This window comes from Leucoraja erinacea, chromosome 15 (genome assembly GCF_028641065.1).
Source record: "Leucoraja erinacea ecotype New England chromosome 15, Leri_hhj_1, whole genome shotgun sequence".
NCBI classification, from domain to species: Eukaryota; Metazoa; Chordata; class Chondrichthyes; order Rajiformes; family Rajidae; genus Leucoraja; species Leucoraja erinaceus.
In genome coordinates this window covers 43082678-43106537 of record NC_073391.1, presented here as the reverse complement: position 1 = coordinate 43106537, position 23860 = coordinate 43082678, and the positions used below count along the sequence as shown (strand labels likewise).

The 23860-nt window shown below is 47.9% G+C and overlaps 2 protein-coding genes across 2 annotated transcripts in view; both read left to right on the top strand.

The window, feature by feature from the left end:
- Nucleotides 1–5879, top strand: part of LOC129704271 (interferon-induced protein with tetratricopeptide repeats 5-like) — a 7471-nt gene extending 1592 nt beyond the window's left edge. Inside the window, exons 2-3 of the mRNA XM_055647277.1 lie at nt 2904–4361; nt 5322–5879. Of these exons, the coding sequence (XP_055503252.1) occupies nt 2904–4338 (1435 nt within the window). The 3' untranslated portion in view covers nt 4339–4361; nt 5322–5879. The remainder of the gene's footprint in view (nt 1–2903; nt 4362–5321) is intronic.
- Nucleotides 5880–14808: 8929 nt separating this feature from the next.
- Nucleotides 14809–23635, top strand: LOC129704267 (interferon-induced protein with tetratricopeptide repeats 5-like). The gene is made up of 3 exons (XM_055647273.1): nt 14809–15016; nt 19922–21379; nt 22211–23635. The coding sequence occupies exons 1-2, from the start codon at nt 14916–14918 to the stop codon at nt 21354–21356; spliced, it is 1536 nt and encodes a 511-aa protein (XP_055503248.1). The 5' UTR covers nt 14809–14915; the 3' UTR covers nt 21357–21379; nt 22211–23635.
- Nucleotides 23636–23860: the final 225 nt, after the last annotated feature.

Here is a 23860-nt window from a genome sequence, read left to right as displayed (position 1 = left end):
ACATGATTGATTGGTGTAGTAAACTTGATGGGCCAAATAGAAACATAGAAAATAGGTGCAGGAGTAGGCCATTCGGCCCTTTGAGCCCGCACCACCATTCAATATGATCATGGCTGATCATCCAACTCAGTATCCTGTACCTGCCTTCTCTCCATACCCCCTGATACCTTTAGCAACAAGAGCCACATCAAACTCCCTCTTAAATATAGCCAATGAACTGGCCTCAACTACCTTCTGTGGCAGAGAATTCCAGAGATTCACCACTCTCTGTGTGAAAAATGTTTTTCTCATCTCGGTCCTAAAATATTTTCCCCTTATCCTTAAACTGTGACAACCTTGTTCTGGACTTCCCCAACATCGGGAATAATCTTCCTGCATCTAGCCTGTCCAACCCCTTAAGAAATGGCCTAATTCTACACTATGATCTATGAACTTACGATTAATTCTACATTGGTCTAGTTTAGGGATACAGCGGCAACAGGCCCTTCAGCCCACCGGGTCCACGGCGACCAGCGATCACCCCGTACACTCGCACTATCCGACGCAACCCAGGGACATTTTGCAATATTTACCAACGCAAAATCAAACTACAAACCTGTACGTCTTTGGCGTGTGCGGTGGGGTGGGGGGGGGGGGGGGAAACTGGAGCACCCACGGAAAAAAACCACGTGGTCACGGGGAGAACGTACAAACTCCGTGCAGACGGCACCAAGTCTCCTGAGGGGATGATCTGTGACAAACAGAAGCTGACAAGGTGGGGTGGGGTGGTGATCACGGGTGCATTTGCGTTAATCTCTGGTCAAAGGAGTAGGCCATTCGGCCCTTCGAGACAGCACCGCCATTCAATATGATCATGGCTGATCATCCAAAATCATGACCCATTGCCCCCTTTTTCCCCATATCCCTTGATTCCATTAGCCCTAAGAGCTAAATCTAACTCTCTCTTGAAAACATCCAGTGAATTGGCCTCCACTGTCTTCTGTCAGATTCACTACTCTCTGGGTGAATAGGTTTTTCCTCAAGTTAGTCCGAAATGACCTACCCCTTATTTTTAAACTGTGACCCCTGGTTCTGGACTCCCCCAACATCGGGAACATCTTTCCTGCATCTAGCCTGTCCAATCCTTTAAGAATTGCATATGTTTCTATGATACCCTCTCATCCTTCTAAATTCCAGTAAATACAAGCCCAGTTGACCCATTCTTTCATCATATGCCAGGCCCGCCATCCCGGGGATTAACCTGGTGAACCGACGCTGCACTCCAGTCACTGGTTTCCAAATGCGCTGTTATAACATTTTTAATAATCAACTCCAGCATGTTGGCCAGTTGGAGGCCACACCTTGTGTATTGTGTGCAATTTTGGTCTCCTAATTTGAGGATTGACATCCTTGCTTTTGAGGGAGTGCAGTGTTGGTTCACCAGGTTAATTCCCAGGATGGCGGGACTGACAAATAATGGATCAGCTGGCATGTATTCACTGGAATTTAGAAGGATGAGAGGGCATCTTATTGAAACATATAAGATTATAAAGGGTTTGGTCACGCTAGAGGCAGGAAACATGTTCCCGATGTTGGGGGAGTCCTGAACCAGAGGCCACAGTTTAAGAAGAAGGGATAAGACATTTAGAACGGAGATGAGGAAACATTTTTTCACAAAGAGAGTTGTGAGTTTGTGGAATTCTCTGCCTCGGAGGGCGGTTCTCAGGAGAGAGCTAGATAGGGCTCTTAAAGATAGCGGAACGGGGTACTGATTGTGGATGATCAGCCAAGATCACATTGAATGGCGGTGCTGGCTCGAAGGGCCGAATGGCCTTCTGCACCTATTGTATATTACATTGGTTCCCACCCCCCTGCCCTGTTAGTTTAAACGTGACCTTTCTACACTCTCTTTCCCGTTGGCTGCACGCATGCACTTCCACGTTGTTGACCCCACCCCCCCCCCATTGTTTAGTTTAAACCCACCCGTGCAGCACTAGCAAAGCTGCCTGCCAGAATGCGGTCCCCCTCCAATTAAGGTGCAACCCGTCCCTGTTGTCCAGGTCACCCCTGCCCCAGAAGAGATCCCAGTGATCTAGAAATCTAAATCCCTGCCCCTTACACCGACTGCTCAGCCACTCATTCAGCTCCCCTCTCTCCCTGTTACTTCCCTCACTAGCACGAGGTACTGGAAGCAAAGCAGAACATCGTCACCTCTTCCTTTTCCCCAGAGATGCTGCCTGAGCCGCTGAGTTACTCCAGCTTTTGGTCTGTCTTTGGTTTTAAGCCAGCATCCGCTGTTCCTTCCTACACATTAAGGAAGACCTTCTTGAGCAAAAGCTGCTGTATAACTTGATGTGATTGCGTGATGAGATGACAGGTGAGCAGCCATCATGGCCGGACGGCCATCTTGGCCAGGTCCAGGGGCAAGCCGACATGGAGGTCCCCCTTCCTCCCAACACTGAACAAGCGACCGAACCCCCTCCTCCGTACCGGGAAACATAAGAGCGGAGCGGGGCTGAAATGCAGCTAAAACGTGAGGGGCTTTTTTTGCTTTGTGCTATTCATTCAGCAGAATGACTATACATGATTACAATCAATCCGTCCACAATGCACAGATCCAGGATAAAGGGAGTGACGTTTAGTCCAAGGTAAAGTCCGATAATAGATAGACCGATGAGGTAGCTGGAAGGTCAGGACCTCTCTCTAGTTAGTGATAGGATGGTTCAGTTGCCTGATAACAGCTTGGAAGAAACTGTCCCTGAATCTGGAGGTGTGCGTTTTCACACTTCTGTGCCTCTTGCCCGTTGGGTGAGGGTAGGAGAGGGAGTGACCAGGGTGCGACTCATCCTTGATTATGCCTGACCCACTGAGCTACTCCAGCTTTTTGTGTGTTGTCCCATTGATCACCTTGTGCTCTCTTGCAGCGACACACTGAGGGAGTCCTTGTTGGTGAAGCTCGGCCAGCTTCAGTGCCACTTCACGTGGGGCCCACAGATGTACCACAGTGACCTGGACGATGTGAAGCAGAGGTTGCAGGATTCGATTATCATCGGCGGGAAGCACCAAGGCGTGCCGCACAACCAGCTGGCTTACATCAACTACCTGCAGGGCAACTACGAAGAAGCTCTCCGTGACTTAGAGGAGGCGGAGAGACGTCTGAGGGAGATCCACGGGGATGGATTTGAGAGGAGGAGCATCGTTACCCATGGCAACCGGGCCTGGTTGCATTACCACATGGGGCAACTCAGCGAGGCCCAGTCCTACCTCGACAAGCTGGAGGTGATGTGTGGCCCCCTCACACAGGGCCCGCACGTCACGGCAATGGTGCCCGAGGTGTTGGGGGAGAAGGGGTGGTCTTTGCTGAGCTCCCGCTCTCAGTGCTACGAGGAGGCGAAGGAATGTTTCGCCAGGGCTCTGGAGGAAGATCCCGACAACACGGAGTGGAACATGGGCTACGCCACCGCTCTGTACCGTCTGGAATCGATTTCCACGATCTCGGAAAACCCCGAAGTGAGTCAGTCGGTGAGACAGCTGAGACGGGTGCTGGAGCTCGATCCGGGTGAATCTGTGGCCAGGGTGATGCTGGCCCTCAGGCTCCAAGAGTTCCAGCAAAAGGCAGAAGCGAATGAATTGGTTGAAGAAGCGTTGCGGACAAGCCCAGATTCTCCATTTGTGCTCCGCTATGCAGCAAAGTTTTACAGAATACAGCACGATGCTGATAAAGCGATAGAGATGTTGAAGAAAGCCTTAGAATTCACTCCGCTCTCTCCCTTCTTGCACCATCAAATAGGTATGTGTTACAGGAACAAGCTATTTTCTCTGCTTCAATATCCAAGCATTGGAGACCCAGGCTTGAAGGCTGAGTTGATCGGCCATTGCAAGCACCATTTTGGAACGGCATTTGAACTGAAGCCATCGTATGTATTTGCAAAACTGGATTTTGCCAGGATCTGCTTAATGAATGATGAATCAGACAAAGCGGTGGAGATATTCAACATCCTCCAGAGTTTAGAGGATATTGCTCCAGATAAAAAGCAGGCAATAGAGTTACAGCTTGGATTGTATGAACTGTATCACACCAAATCTGAATCAAACGCCATCCACCATTTTATGGAAGGCCTTAAAATCCAGCGCGGCACGAAATATTGGAAAATTTGTTACACTAAGTTGGAGCAGATTGTAAGAAGGCAAATTAACAGGAACCCGTACAACAGCAGAGCCTGGGGTATCCTGGGGTTTCTTCACCGAGAAGCCGGGGAGAATTCTGAAGCTGTTGAATGCTATGAAAAGGCCTTGCGGTGGGATCGTGGCAACGAAGAATATCTCAGCGCTCTTCGTGAATTGCGCCCTTCTACTTAGGCTGGAGATACCAGGACCAGGAGGTAAGGGCGAGAAAGGTCCTTCCTCAACCATTCCTCACTAGAACATAGAACGTAACACAGTACAGCGCAGGAACAGGCCCTTCGGCCCACGGTGTCTGTGCAGAACACGATGCCAAGACCAAATCCTATCTGTCTCCATTCCCTGTATATCCATCGGCCAATCCAAAAGTCTGTCAAATGCCACAATCGTGCCTCAACCACCACTCACGGCAGCAAGTTCCGGGCGCACACAGCCCTCTGTGTAAAAAAAACATGCCCCGCACATCTCCTGTAGCTAATACCCTCTAGTCCAGGAACCTCCTCTGCACCCTTTCCAAAGCCTCCACATCCTTACAGCAATGGGGCGCCCTGAACTACATGTGATACTCCAAATTAACTCCAAATAACCAAAGTCCGATAAAGCTGCATCATGACTCCCTATGACAAAAGTTAGTGGTTTTCATAGTGAAGATGGTTGTGAAAGATTGCAGCAGGATCTTGATCCATTGGCCAGGTGAGCGGAGGAATAGTTGATGGAATTTAATACAGAGAAGTGTGAGGTGTTGCGTTTTGGGTGAGGGCAGGACAGTAAATGGTAGGCCTCTGATTAGTGTTGTAACAAACTGGAGTAATTCTTGAAGCGGGTCAGGCAGCATCTCTGAGAGAAGAATGGAATAGGTGACATTTCAGGACCAAGTCCTTTCTTCAGACCCCAAATGTCACCTATTCCTTCTCTCCAGAGATGCTGCCTGACCCACTGAGTCACCCCAGACTTTTGTGTCTATCCTCGGTGTAAACTGGCATCTGCACTTTCCTTCCTCATCTTAGCGTACGCCTTCTTCACCACTCGATCTACTTGTGCGGCCACTTTCAGGGCGTTGTGGAGTTGGATGCCATGATTATTACAGAGTCTGACCAAGCTTGTGTGCGGTGCCTTAATGGAGACACTTGAATTGACATTTTGTTGATGATCTTCTGCAGGTTTGGTGCCCGTTTCTCTGACTGATCTACAGTGATCCCATCTCTCAACAAACCTTCACATTCAACCAGAGGTGGATCAGAGCTGCGTTGTGGAGGATGTGACGCCATTTCACGTGCGTCCGATGCGATGGTCAGAATAGAGGCACCAGCAGTGATTTCCCAGCCCGTTACTCAATGGTCACAAATTCACCTGGACGTTAATTGTTTGTCCACTAAATTCTGGAGTTAAAAGTTTAGGATTAAGTTTATTGTTGCCACGTGTACTAAGATACACTGAAAAGCTTTGTTTTGCTTCCTATCCAAATGGATCAGAGAATACTGTACATAAGTACAGCCGTTAAACTCAAGTACAATAGATAGAGCAAAGGGGAGATTAGTTCAGTTTAGTTCATGGTCACGTGTACTGTTAAAGGTTTAGGATTAAGGTTTATGTTCATTATTGTCACGTATACCGGGGGACAATGCAGAGCTTTGTGTTGCATGCTATCGAAATATATCAGAGGCTTAAGGTGAGGTGGGGGGGGGGGGGGGGGGGGGGAGTTAATGTGAACCTGAGGGGTGCAAAACTATAAAAGAGGGAGTTAGAACTGATTTTTTTGTGTGAGAAGCACCATCGATGATGTGCAATCTGATTTAGTTTCTAGGATATAATGCCGACAATTACGAGTTTCAACTTTTTTGTTTAAAGCGTTATGAACATTGGGGCACGTTTCATGATCAATATTGTTTAACATTCTGTAATATCAGAGTTTGTGCATTAAAGTAATGAATAAATCACTCATAAAATGCGACAATTCTAGTGCATCATTACGCGTCAACGGTGCAGTCTAAGTAGTTTGTTTGGTCCACACTTATGCCCCTGTCCCACTTAGGAAACCTAAACGGAAACGTCTGGAGACTTTCCGCCACAGTCTCCCTACCTGCTTCCACTACCTGCAACCTCCGGCAACCACCTGCAACCTCCGGGAACTCCACGGAAACCTTGGGTGGGGCACAAAGTCTCCAGAGGTTTCCGTTCAGGTTTCCTAAGTGGGACAGGGGCATAAGGTGAACAGTATCAGCTCCAGGGCATTCAAGGGGCGGCACGGTGGCGCAGCGGTAGGGTTGCTGCCTCACAGCGCCCGGGACCCGGGTTCGATCCTGACTAGGGGTGCTGACTGTACGGAGTTTGTATGTTCTCTCAGTGACCGTGTGGGTTTTCTCCGGGTGCTCCGGTTTCCTCCCACACTCCAAAGTCATACAGGGTTGTAGGTTAATTGGCTTCGGTATGATGTAAAATTGTCACTAGTGTGTAGGATAGGATAGACACTTCCGCCTTGAGCCGCTGTTAATAAAGTTTGCGCTTGTTCAATGGTTCTTTATTGTCACGTGTACCGAGGTACAGTGAAAACATTTTTTTTGGCATACAGTTCAGCAAAGTATTACTGTATATATAAGGCCAATCCTGGATTAAGTACAAAGTGTACAGAAATAGTCCACTAAGACCATTTACAAGAGTCGCCAGGGTTTTGGCGCCATTTTTCAAAGTCCCAGTCCCTTTAAGAGCAGCAGGTCATAAAGGCCCGTTGATAGGTGTGTGCAGAAAGGAACTGCAGATGCTGGTTGACACCAAAGGTAGGCACAAAGTACTGGAGTAACTCAGCGGGTCAGGCAGCACATCTGGAGAAAAAGGATGGCTGACGCAATTTTCTTGTAGCTCTTCCCAATTTAGTTCACAGTCTTCCCTGCTCACACCTCCCCTTGATCAGCGAAGACCAAATTAGCAGCTCTCCAAGAAACATAGACAATAGGTGCCGGAGTAGGTCATTCAGCCATTCGACCCAGCATCGCCATTCAATATGATCACGGCTGATCATCTAAAATCATTACTGCTTGCTCCCCATATTCCTTAATTCCGTTAGCCCTAAGAGCTATATCTGACTCTCTCTTGACAACATCCAGTGAATTGGCCTCCACTGCCTTCTGTGGCAGAGAATTCCACAGATTCACAACTCTCTGGGTGAAAGTTTTTTTCCTCAACTAAGTCCTAAAAGGCTTACCCCTTATAGACCTTCACCCCAGAGACATTAGGTTAGACGATCTAGGTACCTATGTCTGACCGTGGGAGTGTGTAGGGGGTCACCTGAAATGAACGGAAATGGGAGTCTGCCGGGTACCACCCGCTGAGTGTTGACCTGGGGGACCCCCCAGGGGGCCAAAAAATGGATGCTAAATAGATGAGTGAGGAACCACTTAAATCCACGACCACGCCTTCTGCTATCTTCTTGATCTGTGATATAAGGTAAGTAAATATTGCAAATGTTCCAAAATTCATACTTACAATTTTAAACACGAGACTGAATGTAATGAATCTAAAGTACAGAACAAGTATCTTCAAACTATTTGCTGACCATGCCACAGATGAAACATCCTAGAATGGCACAAATTGAGCCTGACAATAAACAACATTATTGAGTTTAATATTTTAAGCAGACACTCACTGCATCACTACTGATACTGCAATTATGTCCATACTATAGGATGTCTGATACGGCTTTCCGTAGTTTTTCTTAATGACGGGAGATGACTCTGTAAGCTTATCAAATTAACGTCCATCCCTATTTAAGATAAATCACCATCAAATAACATAATATTCCACCTTAAATTGTACTTAGACCTGTTGTATTATTGATAGTTTAAGTTGTATTATTGATCGTTTATTCTATTTTTCTAATTTCTTTCTTTCTTTTTTTCTATCTATAAATATAAATAAATAATTAGAGGCAATGTTAATAGGTAACTGATAAAGGAGGATCCCAGCTACTTTGGTAACTGGGTACCTGGAAACCTGGATACTTAATATGTAACCGCTAAACAAAGTCTGTACCAGTTTGGATTATGATATGCAGATGCCGCTAATAAAAATGTATTTAAATAAAAAAAAAAAAAAATTGTACTTAGACCTAAATAGCAAGGTTTATTGCACAAATACCACAGGGTTTTTATATGCACTTGCTGATACTTGATCCTAACCACGTGTCAGTCATTGTGTACCTCTCTCAGGACATGTGCTCTGGGCTTGGCATTGCCCCATGGCATTGGTTTTAATGTAAATTATTAACTGAACACTATAACTGAATCATGCATGATTATCCCTGCATTATAACAGCAAACTATAATTATGTACCAAAGTAAAACAACTTACCTCAAACAGCTGTAAACAGTGATTCTTTACTGCAAAAACTTCCATCCAATGCGATGTTGATGTATTTTTTGGCTGCAGCTAAGGAGAGCTTGTCACCGCATTCAGCCAAATGGCCAAATATATAGAAAGACAAACAGGACACTCCAACAGTTTATACTGACTATTAGCCTCTTGTCCCTCTTTTCTCATTGAAATGGGTTGTTGTGGAAATGGTCGATAAAGTGGTTAATTTTTTGACATGAGTCACTTTGTGTTCACTAGCCGAAGGTTGTGGTTGATCCGATAAACCTGGTTGAGCTCATATCTTTAATATCTAGACTAGCCTATTTGAGCCCAAGGACTTATTAGGGAGGAGTCTGGTAAGGCCAAGGCAATGGATTATTAATCTGGCATGGGTCATTTTGTATTTCCTAGGCTGTGATTGATCATCTCAACCTGATTTTAGCCGGTACCTTTAATATCTAGGCTAACCTAGATTGGCCCAAAGGCCCATTTAGGGAGTGGGATAGGCCCAATGCAGCAGATCATTGTCCTGTCATAGGTCCATTTATATTCCCCAAGGTGTGGTAGATCATTTAAACTTTGTTTTAACTGGTACCCACAATATCTAGGCTAGCCTAGTTGGACAGCAGGGTCTCGGGTGTCCATGTTTGGGGTGTCTGGTACCTGTAGTGCAGCGGACTATTTGTCTGGCGTAACCCATTTTGTACTCTATGAACTCAACTTGTTCATTCAGCATTATTTGTGAGTGGTACCTTGCTCGTCTATATGCTAGCCCATTTTTTAAAGCCCTTTGTGTGGGGGTCTGGCGGGCATTTTGCAGTGGGAAAAATGTCTGCCATTAGTGTTGTTGATATAGGCGTGGCAGTGAGCACACCATGGTCGTGGATTTAAGTGGTTCCTCACTCATCTATTTAACACCTATTTTTTGGCCCCTTGGGGGGGTCCCCCAGGTCTTCACACAGCGGGTGGTGCCCGGCAGACTCCCAATTCCGTTCATTTCAGGTGACCCCCTACACACTCCCATAGTCAGACATTGGTACCTAGTTCATCTAACCTAACGTCTCTGGGCTTAAACTGTGACCTCTGGTTCTAGACTCCCTGAACATCGATCAAACATTTCACCTCCATCTAGCCTGTCCAATCCCTTAAGAATCTTATATGTTTCTATAAGATGCCCTCTCATCCTTCTAAATTCCAGTGAATTTAAGCCCAGTCGACCTGTTCTTTCATCAGATGTCCGTCCTGCCATCCTGGGAATTAACCTGGTGAACCTACGCTGCACTCCCTCAATTTAGCAAAACTGCTAAACGAAGGAGCGTTTCAGTATCAGTATATCTTTATTGTTATTTCCTGAGTACTCACATACCCAGAGGAAACAAAAAAACGTTGCTCAACCAGTGTCCATTCAGTGTGCAGTACAAATAACAACAAGTAAATAGAAATAAAATACATATATCATGAACAAATTAAATTAAACACTCTACTCTCTACTAAACATCAACAGGCGTTCCGATCGACAGCTGCTGCAGTGTGTCCAGGTTGGTGGTTGGTGCGCGATACTTTGGCAGGGGGCTAAGTCCGTTTATCAGTCTTATAGCCTGCGGGAAGAAGCTGAGGAGCATCCTGCTGGTTTTGCAGCTAATGCTCCTGTACCTCTTCCCAGATGGCAGGATGGAGAATATGTGATGCGATGGGTGGTAGGGGTCTTTGATGATGGAGATGGCTCTGTTGATACATCTCTTCCTGTATATGTCGAAGTTGGGAGGAGATGAGGAGGTGGAAAAGGGAAATACTTAGGGTGCAGATTCCTCTCTCGGGCGGCACGGTGGCACAGCGGGTGGAGCTGCTGCCTTACAGCACCAGAGGCCTGGGTTCGACCCTGACTCTGGGGGCTGTCCGTGTGGAGTTTGCATGTTCTCCCTGTGACCGCATGGCTTTCCTCCGGGTTCATCCCACATTCCAACAACGAGCAGGTTTGTAGGTTAATTGGCTTCTGTAAATTCCCCAAATGTGTAGATAATGTGAAAGTGGGATGACATCGAACGATCGGTGGTCTCCATGGTATCGATGGGCCGAAGGGCCTGTTTCCACGCTGTTTCTCTGGACCTAAGGCCCCATCCTCACCCCCTGCTTCCAACCAGAGATGACTCCCCATAACCCCTGACACCTGTACTAATCAAGAATCTATCTCTCTCTGCCTTAAAAATATCTATTGACTTGGCCTCCACAGCCGTCTGTGGCAATGAATTTAGATTCACCACCCTCTGGCTAAAGAAATTCCTCCTCATCTCCTTTCTAAAGGGCTGTCGTTTTTTTCTGAGACTGTGCCCTCTGGTCCCTGACATCATTGTCATTATTATTGGTATTATTAATCCTAATCTTAACTCTTGAGACGTGGTTATATTTTGCACGTGTAAGGATTAAAAATGGAAGTGAATGTTTGCCTTCACTTGTCTGTAAATCTAACATAAGTTGACAAAAATGCTGGAGAAACTCAGCGGGTGAGGCAGCATTTATGGAGCGAAGGAAATAGGCAACGTTTCGGGTTGAAACCCTTCTTCAGACTGATGTGAGGGTGGGGAGGGTCGGGCGGGAAGAAGAAAGGAAGAGGTGGAGCCAGTGGGCTGAGAGAAAGCTGAGAAGGGGAGGAGAAAGTAAGGACTACCTGAAATTAGAGAAGTCAATGTTCAAACAGCTGGGATGCAAACTGCCCAAGCGAAATATGAGGTGCTGCTCCTCCAATTTACAGTGGTCCTTGGAGGCATTGTTGCTCCATACAATTGGCCCGTCAGGACTGGAGATTTACGACAGTTTCATGTTCGCCAACGACGAGGAGAGCCATGAACTTGCCGAGATCATTCACGTGCTCGAGAGCTACGCCATTGGCGAGAAGAATGAGACTTGTGAGCGATACCTCTTCAGCAAGAGACAGCAAGAAGCAGGTGAGAACATTGAATCGTTCCTCGCTAGCCTGAGAAAACCAGCGATGTCCTGTAATTTCTGCCAGTGCATGACGGACAGCTTGATCCGTGAGAAGACCGTGCTTGGCAATAGCGACTCGCAGACGGGGAACGTTTGCTGCAAGCTCGCTCTCAGCGGACGTATCGACATCTGCAAGAGTGCCGAGACTGCTGAGTCACATCTCCAAGCTTTCACCGACGGTGGAAGTAGCAGGTCTGCTGCTGCTGTCCACAGAATCAGACAGCCGAGCAGCAAGAGAGGCGCTGGTGTGCACCATCCACACAAGCAAAGCGGTTGGGCTAAGCCAAAGAAAAGCCAAGGCCAGCACAATCAGGATGCGAAAGCCTGCAAGTATTGTGGCAAGGAGCGTGCAATGGACAAACAGCAATGTCCAGCCTACAGACAGACCCTGTAGGGCATGTGGCAGTCGCAACCACTTTGCCAAAGTGAGCAGAAAGAGGAAAGTGCACAAAGTGGACGGCCAGGCATGAGCATTGAGTACATTGATAGTATCACGCTCAAAAGTAGCACAGTGCAGCCTAGAGATGATGTCCACGCACCGATGCTCGTCAATTGGAAGCTGGTCGACATCACAGTGGACAGCGGAGCGAGCGTGAACATCTTGCCACGGTGATATTTACACAGCGTAGACCACACACTAGCCCCATGTCAAAACAAGCTCATGATGTGGAATAAGACTACGATGGACGCAGAAGGAGTTTGCCGGGTTAAGCTGCTCAACCCCAAGACAAACCGCAAATATTCTGTGGTGTTCATTGTGGCCAGGTCACACCACTGCTAGGAAGCAAAGCTAGCCGGCGAATGAATTTGATCGCTGTAAATGACGACAGCTTTCACCGTGTACACACGTCGACTGTGATAAAGGAGAAAGCGTGTAAGGCTGAAGAACGCTATGCAGAGGTGATGGACGGTAAACTAGGAGAGTTGCCTGGTGAAGCACACCTGCAGATTGACGAGGAAGTGCAACCCACAGTCTCACCGTCACGACGTTTACCTCATGCGATAAAGCAGAAGGTGAAGACGGAGCTAGAACGCATGGTGGAGCGTCACGTGATCGCACCAGTTCACGAGCCGACGAGTTGGGTCAGCCAGCTCATGGTCGCGGAGATAAAGAATGGCGATCTCCGTGTATGTATCGATCCACGACCGCTAAACCAAGCGTTAAAGCGGGAACACTATACGCCCCCAGTTATTGAGGACATCTTGCCAGGTCTCGATCGACTGCCATTCGGTATAAGCATGTCGTCTGAAATCTTAGAATGAAGATTACATCAGGTGCTCGATTTTTTGCTGACTTTGCAATTTAATAAAAGAAGGTGAAAGCCTGTCTTAGTTTCAGTGGGATCCATTTTGTAAGTTTAAATCTTTTTAACTTCCCCAACTTTAACAACAAAAGAAAACCAAAGTCAGCACCAGCGACAACCTACGTCACCTGGTGACAACCTACGTTAACCTGGTGACAACCCATGACAGCCCCTACGTCAGGAGAAGTCAAGCAACGCTCATTGGTATCAAACCCACCGTCGCCGACTGTCGCCGAAAAATGTTCAACATGTTGAAAATCCAGCGGCGACCAGAAAGACGCTACGACTCTTTGGGCGACTGAGGAGACGACTCACGACCACACAGGCAACACCCCGGCGACCATGTGGCGACAGCCTAATCGCCGTCAGTCTCCTAAAAAATGGCCTAAGTGGGACAGCCCCATAAAACAGCAAATATTTCAAATTGTTCAAGACTTTCATTCTTTAAGGCACATCATAAAGCTGTCATTGTGATTTGATGGTCTGTATGAGGTTACATGTGTGTTAGCCAAGTTTACGAAAGTTAGATAATGAAATGGAAAGGAATTTTTACTTGAAAAAAAAAAAAAAGCGAGCATATTCTACATCTGTACATTTTTCTCTTTTGGAAAAAGGGAGAATATTATGGTATAGCATATGCATGTAATGTATGCTACGAGAGATTGCACGAGTTAATAAAGTCCACTCATGTGTGTGGGGTTTCACTCCGGAAACATGTCCATATAACCATATAACAATTACAGCACGGAAACAGGCCATCTCGGCCCTACAAGTCCACGCCGAACAACTATTTTCCCTTAGTCCCACCTGCCTGCACTCATACCATAACCCTCCATTCCCTTCTCATCCATATGCCTATCCAATTTATTTTTTAAATGATACCAATGAACCTGCCGACACCACTTCCACTGGAAGCTCATTCCACACCGCTACCACTCTCTGAGTAAAGAAGTTCCTCCTCATGTTACCCCTAAACTTCTGTCCCTTAATTCTGAAGTCATGTCCTCTTGTTTGAATCTTCCCTATTCTCAAAGGGAAAAGCTTGTCCACATCAACTCGGTCTATCCCTCTCATCATTTTAAAGACCTCTATCAAGTCCCCCCTTAACCTTCTGTGCTCCAGAGAATAAAGACCTAACTTATTCAACCTATCTCTGTAACTTAGTTGTTGAAACCCAGGCAACATTCTAGTAAATCTCCTCTGTACTCTCTCTATTTTGATGACATCCTTCCTATAATTGGGCGACCAAAATTGTACACCATACTCCAGATTTGGTCTCACCAATGCCTTGTACAATTTTAACATTACATCCCAGCTTCTATACTCAATGCTCTGATTTATAAAGGCTAGCATACCAAAAGCTTTCTTTACCACCCTATCTATATGAGATTCCACCTTCAAGGAACTATGCACGGTTATTCCCAGATCCCTCTGTTCAACTGTATTATTCAATTCCCTACCATTTACCATGTACGTCCTATTTTGATTTGTCCTACCAAGGTGTACCACCTCACATTTATCAGCATTAAACTCCATCTGCCATCTTTCAGCCCATTTTTCCAAATGCCCTAAATCACTCTGTAGACTTTGGAAATCCTCTTCATTATCCACAACACCCCCTATCTTGGTATCATCTGCATACTTACTAATCCAATTTACCACCCCTTCATCTAGATCATTGATGTACATGACAAACAACAAAGGACATAACACAGATCCCTGAGGCACCCCACTAGTCACCTGCCTCCAACCCGACAAACAGCCATCCACCATTACCCTCTGGCTTCTCCCATTCAGCCACTGTTGAATCCATCTTGCTATTCCTGCATTTATACCCAACAGTTGAACCTTCTTAACCAACCTTCCATGAGGAACCTTGTCAAAGGCCTTACTAAAGTCCATATAGGCAACATCCACTGCTTTACCCTCATCAATTTCCCTAGTAACATCTTCAAAAAATTCAAGACGATTAGTCAAACATGACCTTCCAGGCACAAATCCATGTTGACTGTTCCTAATCAGACCCTGTTTATCCAGTTGCTTATATATATTATCTCTAATGTCACCATAGAGTTAAGACTAGATTGTTTCAGTTTCATTTCCACTTTCAGGGAGTGAACTATGTGGACTCAGCCCACCCAGTGGACTATAAAAACACCGCACACTGTCTCTGGTCCAGCCAGTTATTGGAAGGACGACGGAATCCTGAACAGCAGCATGAGGTAAGGGACATCTTCACTCTGCACAGAGATATCGGAGATCAGGACCTTCTCAGGCACTGACGCCAACATTAGGTGGATGAGTAGAGAAGCTTAGTTTTCAGTCTTTAGACATACAGTGCAGAAACAGCAACTGCGACTCACCGAGTCCGCCCCGGACAGCGATCCCCGCACAAAAACACTGTCCTGCACTCACTGGGGACAATTTACATTGATACCAAGCCAATTAACCTACAAACCTGTACGTCTTTGGGGTGTGGGAGGAAACCGAAGATCTTGGAGGAAACTCATGCAGGTCACGGGGAGAACCTATAGACAAGCACCCGTACTCAGGATCGAACCCGGGTCTCTGATGCTTCAAGGCAATAGCTCTACCGCCGCGCCACCCCGCCGCCCTTTAGGCATTGAGCGTGAGACTCACGCATATCACTAAATTCTCACGCTCTCGCGCCGATCACAGAACTTCTCACGCTCAAAAATATATATTACTAGACCAAGTGCAGACCCGTTGGGTCTGTTCCCCCAACGTGCGGTTGTGGGGGGGAGGCGGCATGCAGCATCACACACTAACTACCCCCCCCCTCCCCCGCACTCACGCTAATAGAGGGGGGAGGGGGGGGGGGGGAGAGAGAGAGAGAGAGAGAGAGAGAGGGGGGGAGAGAGGGGGAGGAGAGAGGGGGGGAGGAGGGGGGGAGAGGAGAGGAGGAGAGAGGGGGAGATGAGGGGAGGGGGGGTGAGAGAGGGGGGGGGAGAGAGATGAGGGGGGGGAGAGGAGGTGGGGGGGGAGGGAGGGGGGTAGGGGGGGTGGGGGGGAGGGGGGGGGGGAGGGTGGGGGGGGGGGGGGGGGGGGGGGGGGGAGGGGGGGGGAGAGGGGGGGGGGGGGGGGGGGGGGGGGGGGGGGGGGAAGGGGGGGTAGGGGGGAGGGGGGGGGGAGGGGAGAGGGGGGGAGAGGGGGGGAGAGAGGGAAGGAAGGTGAGAGGAAGAGAGGAGAGAGCTAGTGGAGAAAAGGGTGGAGAGGGGGGAGGGCGGAGAGACGGATAGAGAGAGGACGAGAGGGAGGGGAGGAGGGGGAGAGGGAGAGGGGGGGGGGGGGGGGGAGGGGGGGGGGGAGGGGGGGGGAGGGGGAAGGGGGGGGAGGGGGGAGGGGAGGGGGGGGGGAGGAGGGGGGGGGGGAAAGGGAGAGGGGGAGAGAAAGGGGGGAGGGGGGGAGAGGGGGGGGGAGAGGGGGGGGGGGGAAGGGAGGGGAGGGGGGGGAGGGAGGGAAGGGAGGGGGGGGGGGAGAGGAGGGGGAGGGAGGGGGGAGAGGGAGGGTGGGGGGGGGAGAGTGGACGGGACCAGAGTCCAGAGTCAGTCCGGGGGGGGGAGGGGAGGGAGGGGGGGAGAGGAGGGGGGGGCAGAGGGGGGAGGGTGAGGGGAGGGGGGGGGGCAGGGAGGGGGGGGCAGAGGGAGGGGGGGGCAGAGGAGAGGGGGGGCAGAGGATAGGGGGGCAGAGGAGACGGGGAGAGAGGAAAGATGGGGGGGGGGGGGAGAGGAGAGGGAGGGGGGCGGAAGGAGAGGGAGGGGGGGAGAGAGAGTGCCTTTTTACTTCAACCTAAACAACCATTTGCAGGCAGTGCTTTTTTTTAATCTCTAACCATATTTTCATTTTCAAACCAAATTAAGGGTACTCACAGTGCTGTAGACATTTGTCAGTGTCATTCAAAGCTCTGATTGAGGCACACCACTTGCAGAGACTGATTGAGGCACACCACTTGCAGAGACTGATTGAGGCACACCACTTCCTGGTTTTATAGTCCCTCCCCCTCCCTCCAGCAGGTGCAGCAGAGAGAATGGGGAATGTTGTAAAAACATTAATATCTCTGTCAATTTTCATCGACGGGAAAAATCCTCAGCACACATGCGGCGGAGGGGGGCTCTGAGCGAGGTGGCCAAAAATGACAGCCGTAGGTGGCGGCATATACTCGGGAACCGCAGCACAGAAAGCCAAAACCGGTCAAGAACAGAGTTTTAGTAATATAGATTAAAAAAAAAGATTCAATAAAGAAAGTCACGATCATTTCAATTCGCCCAAGGTTTCCAGATCTCCTCCGCACTCACCAATGAGAATAGTTTTCTGTCGGCGGGTTTCCCGTAAAGAACGAGCAATTTGATTGTCTTAAGCCCATCGCACACTGTTTAAATGGCAATGTAACTGCAGTCTAATTATTCCATTTGACATTCATGGAACCAAAATCTGCAGGTGCTGGAAATTCAAAATAAAGCAGAAATTGTTTTAGAGATGAGTAAAAACCATGAGGGGAATATATAAGGTGGGAAATGTGATTCCAGAACTATAGGGCATCAGTTTAAAGCAGGGGTGTCAAACTACCGGCCCGTGAAGGGGTTTAGACGCTAAACTAAACTACACGTTCCCGTGCAGGTGGTGTGATAAGTGAGGCACGGCGGTGGTCCCAGCATCGACCCCTGAGGCACCGCTCACACCTCCCACCCTCACCTCCGGCGGCTCTGTGTCCGTCGGCCGCTCTGTCCACACCCCATGGAATTTTAACCCCTGCACGGAGCCAGGAGCGGACCGGGTTAGTGGGGGCATCGGTGCCACCTCCGGAGATGAATCTCGGGCTAAGGCACCGCTCCGGTGCCCGACCCCCGTGTCACTGATCCTCACCTCCCCCGGACCACAGCTGGACACAGAGCACCTGGGCTGGCCCACATTCCCAAGGGGGGGGGGGGGGGGGGGGGAGAGACGGGGGGGGGGGGGGGGGGGGAATTCCTTTGCTCCAGAGATGCTGCCTGACCTGCTGAGTTACTCCAGCATTTTGTATCTACCTGCCATTCAGATGATAATCTGCCTCTTGTTCTTGCCACTAAAGTGGATAACCTCACATTTATCCACATTATACTGCATCTACCATGCATCTTCCCACTCACCCAACCTATCCACGTCACCCTGCATCCTCATAACATCCTCTTCACAGTTCACGCTGCCGTCCAGCTTTGTGTCATCTGCAAATTTGCTAATGTTACTTTTAATTCCTTCATCTAAATCATTAATATATATTGTGAATAGCTGCGGTCCCAGCACCGAGCCTTGAGGCACCGCACTAGTCACTATCTGCCATTCTGAAAGGGAACTGTTAATTCCTACTCTTTGTTTCCTGTCTGCAACCAATTTCTATCCATGTCAATACCCTATCCCCAACACCATGTGCTCTGATTTTGCCCACTGTGTGGGACCTTACCAAAGGCTTTCTGAAAGTCCAGGTACACTACATCCACTGGCTCTCCCTTATCCATGTTACTGTCAACCTGAACTTAGTTGTGAGGGATAACATTCATTTCTTTTCTTTCATTTTTGAATGACAAATAATTTCAATTCAATTCAAAATGTACAGGTCTATTACCAAGAAGATCTTGGAACATTTCACATTGTTTGTCAATGCTCTGCATAGTCTACTCTTCTGCCTCACTTTCCCAAAGTTTACTTAAATTTAGAGCCTTGTTTTCCGACTCATCTTTCTCCCTCTTAACTAGTTTATCAAATACCATTCAACGGTGACTGCTAGCCAAGCGTTACTGCACCATTAACTAATTGACAAACTCAGACTAATTATTCATTATTTTTGTTAGCTAAAGGACATATCGTTCCAGAAAAATTGAACACATTATTCAATGCACAACCAATGATTTATACAAATTTTCTATTGGCCTCTTAAGCATTATTTCCCATTTGAAAATGTAGCATATCATTTGCTTTTGAAGGTTTGTATACCTGAACCCTGACATTTTATGCATCTCGTTTCTCCAAAATACCTCCACAAATACATCATCGAGTTTTCGAGAGCGGGGAGAGTGGGCGGAGAGGGGAGAGCGGGGGAGGGGAGAGCAGCAGAGAGACACGGAGCCAGAGAGGCAAATAAAATAACATGGAATAATAAAATAACGTGACTTTACCTGAGCCCGTGCTCGCGGTCCGGTAGCCCTGACAGTGAGTTTAAGAAATTCTCCCTTGAATTTTATTCAAAGGAACACGGTGTTTAAACACAATTACATTTACTGAGGAATGTGGATCAATGTAACAATGACACATTGTATAACTACCGTTAACTGCTGGCTGTTAACAAGTGCTAACAGTGGCAGTTAACAAATCGTTTTCATCTGAGTTGAATGAAGTGAGAAACGGCTCGAATCTTTCTGCAGTGCTCAGTAAACCTGAGTAGGAAGTTGAAAACTAGGGGAACGCCGTACCCCTGCGTACCCCCCCATTTCCATCACTGGTCACTGGCGTGCAGGATAGAACTGGTGTATGGTAGATTGCTGTTCAGTGTGGACATGCTGGGCCGAAGGGCCTGTTTCCATATATATGTTTTACATGCAGAACTTAATTTCATTGATTTTGTTTTGTTTCTACAGTCAAAGAGTAAGGTTGATTAATTTATTTGTGCAGAACAGTGATGGAAGTCCGACAACTCTTGCCTCGTTTCTATAGGTTTTTTCTCTATATCTTTGCATAACAGCATGAATTATAATCTGATTTCCATACATGAATATGCTAAGGTCATTCAAGTGCTGCACCTGTTGATCGGAGACTGGTTCGACTGTGGAATGTAATTAGGAAAGTAATTTAGCTTAACCTTATTCATACCTAATCCAATTTAAAGCGTAAATGTTGCATTCAAATGTAAGTTAAAAGACTCGCTACAGTATTCACCAATTGCCTGATAACAGCTTGGAAGGAACTGTCCCTGAATCTGGAGGTGTGCGTTTTCACACTTCTGTGCCTCTTGCCCATTGGGTGAAGGTAGGAGAGGGAGTGACCAGGGTGCGACTCATCCTTGATTATGCCTGACCCACTGAGCTACTCCAGCTTTTTGTGTGTTGTCCCATTGATCACCTTGTGCTCTCTTGCAGCGACACACTGAGGGAGTCCTTGTTGGTGAAGCTCGGCCAGCTTCAGTGCCACTTCACGTGGGGCCCACAGATGGACGACAGTGACCTGGACGATGTGAAGCAGAGGTTGCAGGATTCGATTATCATCGGCGGGAATCACCAAGGCGTGCCGCACAACCAGCTGGCTTACATCAACTACCTGCAGGGCAACTACGAAGAAGCTCTCCGTGACTTAGAGGAGGCGGAGAGACGTCTGAGGGAGATCCACGGGGATGGATTTGAGAGGAGGAGCATCGTCACCCATGGCAACCGGGCCTGGTTGCATTACCACATGGGGCAACTCAGCGAGGCCCAGTCCTACCTCGACAAGCTGGAGGTGATGTGTGGCCCCCTCACACAGGGCCCGCACGTCACGGCAATGGTGCCCGAGGTGTTGGGGGAGAAGGGGTGGTCTTTGCTGAGCTCCCGCTCTCAGTGCTACGAGGAGGCGAAGGAATGTTTCGCCAAGGCTCTGGAGGAAGATCCCGACAACACGGAGTGGAACATGGGCTACGCCACCGCTCTGTACCGTCTGGAATTATTTTCCGCGATCCCGGAAAACCCCGAAGTGAGTCAGTCGGTGAAACAGCTGAGACGGGTGCTGGAGCTCGATCCGGGTGAATCTGTGGCCAGGGTGATGCTGGCCCTCAGGCTCCAAGAGTTCCAGCAAAAGGCAGAAGCGAATGAATTGGTTGAAGAAGCGTTGCGGACAAGCCCAGATTCTCCATATGTGCTCCGCTATGCAGCAAAGTTTTACAGAACAGAGCGCAATGTTGATAAAGCGATAGAGATGTTGAAGAAAGCCTTAGAATTCACTCCGCGCTCTTCCTTCTTGCACCATCAAATGGGCATGTGTTACAGAGAAAAGCTAATGGCTCTGCGTAGAAATCAAGGCATTGCAGACCCAAGCGTGGAGGCTGAGTTGATCAGGCATTGCAAGCAGCATTTTGGAACGGCATTTGAACTGGAGCCATCGTATGTATTTGCAAAGCTGGATTTTGCCAGCATCTGCTTAATGAATGATGAATCAGACAGGGCGGTGGAGATATTCAACGACCTTCAGAGTTTAGAGGATGTTACTCCAGATAAAAAGCAGGCAATAGAGTTACAGCTTGGATTATATGAACTGAATCACACCAAATCTGAATCAAACGCCATCCACCATTTTATGGAAGGCCTTAAAATCCGGCGCGGCACGAAACAAGGGAAAATTTGTTACACTAAGTTGGAGCAGATTGCAAGAAGGCAAATTAACAGGAACCCGTACAACAGCAGAGCCTGGGGTATCCTGGGGTTTCTTCACCGAGAAGCCGGGGAGAATTCTGAAGCTGTTGAATGCTATGAAAAGGCCTTGCGGTGGGATCGTGGCAACAAAGAATATCTCAGCGCTCTTCGTGAATTGCGCCCTTCTACTTAGGCTGGAGATACCAGGACCAGGAGGTAAGGGCGAGAAAGGTCCTTCCTCAACCATTCCTCACTAGAACATAGAACGTAACACAGTACAGCGCAGGAACAGGCCCTTCGGCCCACCGTGTCTGTGCAGAACACGATGCCAAGACCAAATCCTATCTGCCACCATTCCCTGTATACCCATCGGCCAATCCAAAAGTCTGTCAAATGCCACAATCGTGCCTCAACCACCACTCACGGCAGCAAGTTCCGGGCGCACACAGCCCTCTGTGTAAAAAAAACATGCCCCGCACATCTCCTGTAGCTAATACCCTCTAGTCCAGGAACTTCCTCTGCACCCTTTCCAAAGCCTCCACATCCTTACAGCAATGGGACGCCCTGAACTACATGTGATACTCCAAATGATCTCCAAATTACCAAAGTCCAATAAAGCTGCATCGTGACTCTATGACATACTCAATACATGGACCTATGAAGGCAAGCATAGTATACGGTGACAGACACAAAAAACTGGAGTAATTCAGCGGGTCAGGCAGCATCTCTGGAGAAAAGGAATAGGTGACATTTCAGGACCAAGACCCTTCTTCAGACCCCAAACGTCACCTATTCCTTCTCTCCAGAGATGCTGCCTGACCCGCTGAGTCACCCCAGACTTTTGTGTCCATCCTCGGTGTAAACCAGCATCTGCACTTTCCTTCCTCATCTTACCGTACGCCTTCTTCACCACTCGATCTACTTGTGCGGCCACTTTCAGGGCGTTGTGGAGTTGGATGCCATGATTATTACAGAGTCTGACCAAGCTTGTGTGCGGTGCCTTAATGGAGACACTTGAATTGACATTTTGTTGATGATCTTCTGCAGGTTTGGTGCCCGTTTCTCTGACTGATCTACAGTGATCCCATCTCTCAACAAACCTTCACATTCAACCAGAGGTGGATCAGAGCTGCGTTGTGGAGGATGTGACGCCATTTCACGTGCGTCCGATGCGATGGTCAGAATAGAGGCACCAGCAGTGATTTCCCAGCCCGTTACTCAATGGTCACAAATTCACCTGGACGTTAATTGTTTGTCCACTAAATTCTGGGGTAAAAGGATAAGGATTAAGTTTATTGTTGCCACGTGTACTAAGATACACTGAAAAGCTTTGTTTTGCTTCCTATCCAAACGGATCAGAGAATACTGTACATAAGTACAGACGTTAAACTCAAGTACAATAGATAGAGCAAAGGGGAGATTAGTTCAGTTTAGTTTATTGTCACGTGTACCAAGGTGCATTGAAAAGCTTTTGTTGCGTGCTAACCAGTCAGCGGAAAGACAATACATGATTACAATCGAGGCGTCCACAGTGTAAGAAATGTTGCTGCAGGACTAGAGATTGTAATATGTGATTGTAGATCTGCTTCTGTGGTTAGCACGCAAATAATCGCCTGGGTTCGACACCATCTTTCTACACAAAGTGTAAAATACAGAGTGCAAAACTATAAATGATGGGGTGAGAACTAATTGTTGTGTAAGAAGCATCATAGATGAGGTGCCATTTGATTTGGTTTGCAGGATACACTCCCGCATTTAAGAGTTCCAACATATGCAATATGTTAGTTTAATTTCCGTTTAATGCTTTATGACCATTTGGGCACCTTTTTCTGGTCAATATTTTTAGTTTAGTTTAGCGATACAGAGCAGAAACAGGTCCTTCGGCCCACCGAGTCCGAGCCGACTAGCAATCCCCGCACACTAACGGTATTTACACACACTGGGGACTATTTACATTTATACTAAGCCAATTAACCTACAAACCTGTAAGTCTTTAGAGTGTGGGAGGAGACCAGTGCACCCGGAGAAAACCCACGCTGTCGCGGGGAGAACGTACTAATGCCCCTGTCCCACTTAGGAAACCTGAACAGAAACCTCTGGAGACTTTGCGCCCCACCCAAGGTTTCCGTGCGGTTCCCGGAGGTTTTTGTCAGTCTCCCGATCTGCTCCCACTACCTGCAACCTCCGGCAACCACCAGCAACCTGCGGGAACCGCACGGAAACATTGGGTGGGGCGCAAAGTCTCTAGAGGTTTCCGCTCAGGTTTCCTAAGTGGGACAGGGGCATAACTCCTTCCAGACAGCACCAGTAATCGCGATCGAACCCGGGTCTCTGGCACTGTAAGTCAGTAACTCTACCGCTGCGCCACCATTTCTGATCAATATTGTACAACATGCTGTAATATCAGAGCTAAAGCATTAAAATAATAAATAAAGCAGTAATAAAATGCAACAACTTTGGTGCATCATTCCGCGTCAATGCTGGAGGCTAAGTCGTATTCTTGGTCCACTCTACGGTGAACAGTGTCAGCTCAAAAACATTCAAGTCTAAAGTCTAAAACCTGCACTCCAGCCTTTAGCGCTGATAATAATGTTTACCCTATTTCAGTGGTATATTGTGTTGCAGTGAAATTAGATTTTTGAATACATGAGGTGCAGTGAGATTCTAATTTTGCATACAGCCCAGCAAAGTATTACT

Bases quoted from the DNA above. Each gene is read 5' to 3' on its own strand.
- LOC129704267 (XM_055647273.1), top strand. From the start codon at position 14,916: ATGTGGACTCAGCCCACCCAGTGGACTATAAAAACACCGCACACTGTC. The intron at 15,017-19,921 runs GTAAGGGACATC...GCTCTCTTGCAG, and splicing joins ATCCTGAACAGCAGCATGAG to CGACACACTGAGGGAGTCCT.